Genomic DNA, 8,198 nt, shown 5'->3' with positions numbered 1-8,198 from the left:
TTTGTCATCAATAAATGTTTTTAATTTGTTAAAGAATTATATACAAACATTTTAATTCTATTAAAAAAGTTTGTACGAAATTTCAAAAAAGAATTTCATAAGTTGTTTACTTATAAAAAAATTACATAATAACATAAAGAGTTGATATTTAATTTTTTATATTAGCTAAACATATTTTTCAGATAATCATTTAATTTTTTTGTACGAAAGATTAATTTAGATCGAAATTAAAACTAAATAATACATCTTAATTTAAAAATTTAAAATAATAAATTTATGAATAATAAGTTGATGAATTATTTTATTATATGTTGTTTATTTTTTATTTTTAATGTATAACTTAAACTTATATTTAAGTTTTAACAATTTTTTTAATATAATATATATATATATATAATAAATATATATTTATTAATTATAAAAAAATTAATAAGAATTTTATTAAAATTAATTTAATATTCTCATTGATTATATTTCATGTTTGTTGTGTTTAGAATTTTATTATAATATACTAAGTTCTACTTTATTAAATATTATAAGTTTTTTTTAATTGATAAAATTAATAAATAGATTATACTCAACTTTATTAAATTATCTATTGTATATTTTATTTAATAACATAACAATAACTATAATATAAAATATTAAATTAAATATAATATAATCACAATTTATCTAAATAAAATATATAATTTTATATGTGTATATAAATTATATTATTTTTAAAAATTAATTAAAACTTTGTAGTATAATTAAATTTATCTTATTTATGATCCTAATCCATTTAAAAAAGGTTTAGGTTAGAGTTTTTTGTTTTCCACTAAAGGGAAGTCGTAAAAAAAAGAATTTTAAAGATGAGATAGGACTAAACCATTTAACATGGATCAAGTTCACAATTCTAGGTTAATATATTTAAGTTGTTAATTGTTAAAATTGAAGTTATTTAAACTGACAAAAAAATATCCTGATAATGAAAGTCATTAAATAAATGCAACACTATCAAAATTAATATATCAACACCATTAATTTAAAAATAATAGGATAATTGTTAAAACAATTTTGCATCTGTATTAATATTGATATCAAAATCACTTTTTGTTAAGTTTTTTTTTTCTGAGAAAATAAAATCATTTAAAAATACTCGAACTAAATTTACATGTTAAGCATTTTTAGAAAAAGAAATTGATCGAGAATTTTTAGAAAGATTAAAATATACATTAAAAAAAACTTTTTTTTCTTTTACAAATGTTTACCGATAAGTTTATCCAAATGTTATCTCATCAACTATTATAACTCTATTAGAATTTTCTTTTCGCTCCCATACAATAACAATTATATATGCGCATTCTAACACATAATTTGAGAAGAAAAATATATAACAGGAGTGTTAAAAATGTATTTTCCAAACAACTTTTTCAAGATTATTTTACTGGTTATATGAGTGATACTTTTTTAATAAATTCAGTTTGTATAATATGATATTTAAACCGAGCGGTTATCAACCAAAACCGATCGCTCTACTCACTGTAGAAACGACTCGCCAACTCTACCAAACGCTCGTCAACTCTTCCAAAAGTAAAAGCAGTCGTCAAACCACGATAATCAGAGCAGCGCACGTTAGAGGTTAAGCGACACTACGACACTCAATCAATCCGACCAAGCCAGGTTCAGCGGACGCTCAATTACGTTAAACGATGTTGGGCTAATTAGTCCAACACTTAAATAATTGAACCAATAGTCCAGCAAAAGAGGAGATAGTAAAAAATATATAACCGTAATAATGCGAATTACGGGGGCAACTAACCGAATCTACAGAATAACGTGGATTACGGGTAACTAACCGGATCTCAAGAATAACGTGGATTATGGGAAACTAACCGGATTTTAAGGTAATCATTTTGTTTTACATTTTTAAATACAAGAGGAGCTAAGAAAAAAAGGTACGTTTTGCTCTAAGACTTGGGAGAAAAAGATCACTTGTTTGAGAACTGAGGTTTATAACTCATATATGACTTTAGCATCGGAGTATCTTCACAGGTATCCCCCACTTTTGTAAGACCCAAAATAATTACGATCAATATTATTTTGTTTATATATAATTTAGTTGTAAGAATCTCTTGTTGTGTGACAATATTCATAAAATCGTGTGTTATTATAGGATTATATTAGTTTAATTATTCGGCTATATTACATAGTAATGTTCAAAGTTCACAATGACATCCGAATAATTTATACCACTTGATTGAATATCTAAAAATTTGATTTTTTTTTATTGAATAGTCAAATAAGACATAACACAGAGACATCCAAACTTATAAACTTTCATTATTGATGCAAAACAATTTCTCCTTTCCCCACACACAGTAGGTAGTCTACTTTCCATCGTAGGAATTGAAATGTCTTTTGGCTTCATTATCAAATTTTCTTCGAGGCTATAAAGAAGCTACTTCAATAGGTTCCCTCTTTTGAAACCATCCGACATCGTAGGCTGCTGAGGACAAGCATAAAAACCTATCCTCCTCTTCACTGAAATCATAACAAAAGTACTAAGTAAATCAGAGAGAATCGTGAGGGTGAGTAGGGTTTCTTGGTTGAAGAAGAAAGGAGAATAGTTGGGGACTTAGAACACTCTGAAATTTCAAGATCTTTGCTGGAAAAGAGGTAGGGGCAGCTAAACCATCTCTTAGATATTATAATTTCATATTTCATGATCATGAATCTAAGCATATTGGAATTTATTAACAATAGCTAGCTGTCTACTTTTGTGAATCTTAGTTTCCTATTGTTTTCTATTTTTCGAGTTACCTCAGTAAACTGTCCAATTCTACTTCATTTACCGTTAGATGTAGCTAAATATTTGATATATGGGACATAAGACATATTAAATTGCTTTGACCGTTCGGATTATTATTTTATCATCTGTAGTTAGAGAATTAAATTTCCGCATGTTGGATCAATTTGATGACTGCTTTATTTCTGCTACTAAGTCTCCACGGTAAAACATACATTCCCACCTAGTGAACCGTTAGATCGACCTTAAATTTTGATATATGGACCATAAGATATATTATTTTGCCTTGACCGTTCGGATTGTTATTTTGAGGCCTGTATTTAAAGGAATAAGTCTCGCATGATGGAATAAGTTAATAATCACCTTATTTTCTGTTACTAAGTTCCCTCAGGAAAACATAAATTCTTGTCAATTTAACCGTCGGATGGATCTGAAATTTTGATATGAGGTTCCTAAGACATAGATTTTGAATTTGACCGTTTAGATTATCAATTAAAGTAATAAAATAATAGATATAGATTTCGCATTTTGAAGTAGCCAATTTTCCAGCATGGTTTTATGCCTGGACCAACTAAGGAGAAATTAAGAGTTTCATCCCATCAACCGTGAGATTGATTTGAAATTTTTACTATAGGTTTTAGACATGTATAGGTAGGGCAGCTAAACCATTTTCTTTACTTCAACATGCATGATAGTGTAATTTCTTCACATGTAATTATAGTTTACCTCATGAACTTGGTTGAAATACACATCTTGACTTTGAAAGTGTGAACTAGATTATATTGAATGAATGATATAGCTTGATAGAAGTGTTGTTGACTTCAAAATGTGAAAGAAGAAAGAGATCTTGATTCTCAATATGTTGTATGCTGCAAATTCCTTTTTCTCTCTGTAATTGAGGTGTTATGGGATACTCACGGCAAGCTTAAAAAAAAAAATAAAAAAAAAATAAGTGAAGGAAATTGTTTTCCTTTGAATTATTGATCCTCTCCTTTTCAATGAGTCATATCTTAATTTTAAATTATTTCCTTATAAAACTTGATTGTGTTTTTCTTTAAAATTTGACCTTTCTAACTTTGGATGACCAAACATTACGTAAATGTTCAGAAGAAGATAGGCATGGGAATGAATTTTTAATTCCCTTTTTAATCAAACATGTCCAACCTTATCTCTCAATGTAGAAAATTTTGTAAGTTGTCAAAAGATGTGGGTCCTTAAGTGTAGAGTATAATACTCATTCAATTAGTAAAAATAGAATTGAGTTGCTAACTCATTCTGTAACGTAAACCATATGTTCAATCTTAATTAGAAACTTGAACTAAAGAGAGATTGAAAGTAAACTCACCTGAGAAGATTAGAGAAACATCAATTTTGAAAATTTCACTGCAGTTAGTACAATGGTCCAAAAATTATGAATTTGGTGTCCAATGAAAGTTCTTTCAATCTAGATTCCAAACTGAAAAGAATCATCTCATTTGGAGTTATGTAAATAGAGTTATTACCAAAATAGTCAGCCAAGGTCATTGCTGAAATTACAGAAAAACGTAATTAAAATGTTGATGTTAAATATTTTACTGCAGCTAACCTTAAAATCCAAAAATTTCGATTTTTGTGTCCTATGAAAGATATTTGAATATAGAATCCAACAAAACAAGAATCAACTCATTTAGAGTTCTGTAGAAAGAGTTATGAGTAAAACACTGAGCAAAGGTCAGAATTTACAACAAACAGTCTTGAACAAGATTTTTGGGATTTATTTTGAATTGTCATTTGGATAGTTTCTTAAGGTATTTAAAATAGTCTTGGATGATTATTTAGTTTCATATGGGGAAGATTTATGCTTATTCTCGGTAATTAAAAGAAAGGAAATTTCCTTTTTTCCTGAGTAAGGCAATAGGAGGATTCGAGTCCTGTTATTTTCCTCTTACGAGGGAATATGGATGTCTTACCTTAAGTTTCTCTCTCGTGCTGAGTATTGTGCTTGGTGAATAGATGTTAATCACCAAAGTTTTTATTCGTAAGACCTTGAAGAACAAGGAAAATATGTCCGAAGTTGCGGGTGAAGGACAACTCTTATCCGCGGTTCATATGAGGAACCGGTGTTGATATATGTATATGAAGGATAGAGCCGAGATAGGTTCAATAGCTGCGTGTGAATGGCCAGTGTCCATTAACTTTGTGTGATGGATAATAAGTCTATTATTCATGTGTAAGGAATGGAAAAAGAAGTGAGACTTGTGTACATTTATTTGTATACGATATAATATCAGGAGTTAACATTTAATGTTACTATTGATATTTAAGCTATGAAAATAAGTTTATTTATAATGTATATCTATTTGTAATTGGTTAGCTCACCCTATTTATGTGTCTACGATGATCGTATAACTCGTAACGTTATACGAGAGTAGATGATGTTTCAGGTAAAGTTGAAGAAGTTTAGTGCGAGGATGCGATGGGAAAACCTCTATGGGATTTTAGAACATGTATTTTAAATTGTGAAATGTGTGGTTTGTAATTTTCAAGAGTTTTAATATTTAGTTTGTACTTCAATAAATACTCTTGAAACTTTGACGATATTATTGTGTAATAATATTAAGTGTTGTGATTTCAAACGCGAATCAATGCTTTGTTTTAAAAAAAAAAAAAAATTTACTGTAATACTCTAAAAAGGGGTGTTACAACTTTCATTAAGGAGGAGGACGCATTACACCAGTGAAAGGAGTGTGAACAAGTTACAGGAATGTGAGCAACTGATATCGTAGGAGGAAGAGCAATTATCCTAGACTTTCAGAAATAGTAAAGCATCATCAACAAGGTTCGTATCTCAGTCCTAAATAATCATACTGAAACATTTAGCGCCCACCGTGGGGCCGAGATTTGGAGATACCCAAAGAAGACCACAAGAACTATGGAAGAAAACAACACCAGAGATTTGATCAGGCAGCTACAAGCCCAGATTGAGGCGCAGGCAAGAACCATACAGGAACAACAGGAGACTCAGCGCAAACAAGCGGAGAAAATTGAAACGTTAAGAGCGTAACGACCTCCACCTGAGGTGTCTGCCTCAAACAGGCAGGAAGATAATGAAGGTAGCAGTCATGGGGGGCATTCCGAACCTGACGGGGGAAGGAAGAGACCCAAATCCCTTCTGTTCACCAACCTACTTCCGTTTACGGAAGCCATCATGCAAACTACTATGCCGGAGAAACCTCCTCCAACATTAGAAAGATACGACGGCTCAGCGGAGCCAGATAACCACCTCAGAAACTTCATCGATGCGATAACATTCTACACGGATAGCGACCTAGTCATTTGCCGAGCTTTCTCCTTGTCTTTGAAAGACGAAGCATTGGAGTGGTACCATACTCTCCCTCCAAACACGGTAGATTGTTTTGCCACGATAAAAGCTCTCTTCAGAAGACACTATGCCACCAATAGAAGGCAGGAGATGACGCCGACGGAGCTGGTAAACACTAAATAGGAGAAAGATGAAACCCTGAAAGCGTTCATGCAGAGGTACAATGAGGCTGCAAGACGAGTGAAAGACGCGAATCACACCTTCATAATAAGCAATTTACCCTCATGTTTAAGACCGGGGTATTTTGTTGAACAATTGTACGCTAAACCACCAAAATCTATGGAAGAACTCCAGGAGACGATCGCTAAATTCATACGCATCGAGGATCTAAAAAACTCAAGGAGAAAGCAACAACAAGAAGTTCCCAACAACGAAAACAAGAAGGAGGCGAAGCGATCATCTAATGACAACAAAGGTGACAGGCCTCCTCGAAAGAAGTTAGCTTGGACACCCAAATATAATCACTATACTGCTCTTAACGCACCCAGAGCAAAAGTACTCGAAGAAGCCCTACACATCGAACTCCTCACAGTTTGAAGGAAATCCTCACCAAAAAATGCTGATGAAAGTAAAGCATGTCGTCTCCACCAAAACCATGGTCACAACACGGAAGACTGCAACATAGTAAGAGATGAGATAGAAAGACTCGTCCGTGCGGGATATCTCCAAAAATATGTAAAAGGGGAAGCACACAGGGAAATAAGCCCACCCAGGAGAGGAACTTCGCATAGAAGTCCCAAACGTCTATCTCATAGAGACGATCGACAAGGGCAACGCTCCCGAAGCCGCACTCGAGACCTTGTGCGTGAAAGGTTGGTCCGGGGACGAATCAACACCATATCTGGAGGCTTCGCTGGAGGAGGGGCATCATCTTCTGCCTGCAAGAGACATTTGAGAAGCTTAAAGACTGTGCACATGGTAGATCGACAATCTCGGTCTACGCCAAATATCACCTTCACAGATGCAGACTTCCACGCTCCTGATCCTGATCACGATGACCCCATGGTCATCACCACCGAGATAGCACGATATGATATTAGTAAAGTGTTAATCGATCAAGGTAGTTCGGTCAACATCTTGTACTGGACCACATTCCTTAAAATGGATCTATCCGAAGATCTGATAGCCTCTTTCAATGAGCAGATTGTAGGATTCGCAGGAGAAAGAGTAGATACTCGAGGATATCTCGACTTAAGAACTCGACTCGAGACAGGTAAAGAAGCAAGAGAGCTCAGGGTAAGGTTCTTGCTCGTAGAGGCGAACACTTCATACAATGCACTACTGGGACGACCTTGTTTGAACGCCTTCGGAGCCATCGTATCCACCCCTCACTTAGCTATGAAATTCTCGTCGGAAAGAGGAATTGTCTGTACAGTAAGGGCAGATCAACGGACGACTCGACAATGTTATGTTGTTGGTCTAAAAGTCACACCCTTCGTACCACCAAGAAAAATTAGAGGGGCGAAAACAACAGCGATCGACCTTGACCCAGAACCAACGTTGACGATCGCATCCAACCTCAGGGTGACATCAAGGCATTCCTACTGGGAAAGGACGAGTCACAAACCACGACCATCGGTGGTAACCTGGAGCCGAACAATGAATATAATTTGGTAGAGATGTTGAGAACCAATGCTGACCTATTTGCTTGGGAAGTTGCCGATATGCCGAGAATCCACCCCAAAGTAATGACACACAGGGTATCCATTTTCAAAGTAGCACGCCCAATCGCTCAAAAGAAACAGAGGTTCGGTGAAGAAAAGCGAGGCGCCATACAAACAAAGGTCACCAAGCTACTGAACGCTCGGTTCATTAGAGAGGTAACCTACACAACGTGATTATCGAACGTCGTCATGGTTAAAAATTCGAACGGCCAATGGAAAATGTTTGTCGACTTCACGGATCTCAATAAAGCGTGCCCTAAAGATTCTTACCCCATTCCAAGCATTGTTCGGTTGGTGGACGGAGCCTCAGGGCACACAGTGTTAAGCTTCCTCGACGCGTATTCAGGGTACAACCAAATCCCCATGTATCTACCAGATCAGG

At 34.2% G+C, this 8,198-nt stretch overlaps 1 protein-coding gene and 1 long non-coding RNA gene across 2 annotated transcripts; both read left to right on the top strand.

Annotated features, from left to right (window-relative positions):
- The first annotated feature begins 2,520 nt into the window (after positions 1-2,520).
- LOC128197932 (uncharacterized) lies at positions 2,521-5,370 on the top strand. The gene is made up of 2 exons (XR_008250675.1): positions 2,521-2,661; positions 5,203-5,370. It is a non-coding gene; the product is annotated as an uncharacterized LOC128197932 (long non-coding RNA).
- A 332-nt stretch (positions 5,371-5,702) lies between these two features.
- LOC108336606 (uncharacterized) lies at positions 5,703-7,990 on the top strand. Its single transcript, XM_017573076.1, has 5 exons — positions 5,703-5,821; positions 5,867-6,260; positions 6,309-6,589; positions 6,692-7,526; positions 7,676-7,990. The coding sequence occupies exons 1-5, from the start codon at positions 5,703-5,705 to the stop codon at positions 7,988-7,990; spliced, it is 1,944 nt and encodes a 647-aa protein (XP_017428565.1).
- Positions 7,991-8,198: the final 208 nt, after the last annotated feature.

This window comes from Vigna angularis, chromosome 7, assembly GCF_016808095.1.
Source record: "Vigna angularis cultivar LongXiaoDou No.4 chromosome 7, ASM1680809v1, whole genome shotgun sequence".
Taxonomy (NCBI): domain Eukaryota; kingdom Viridiplantae; phylum Streptophyta; class Magnoliopsida; order Fabales; family Fabaceae; genus Vigna; species Vigna angularis.
Note: the sequence above shows the minus strand (reverse complement) of the source record. Positions and strands in the feature narration are given on the sequence as shown.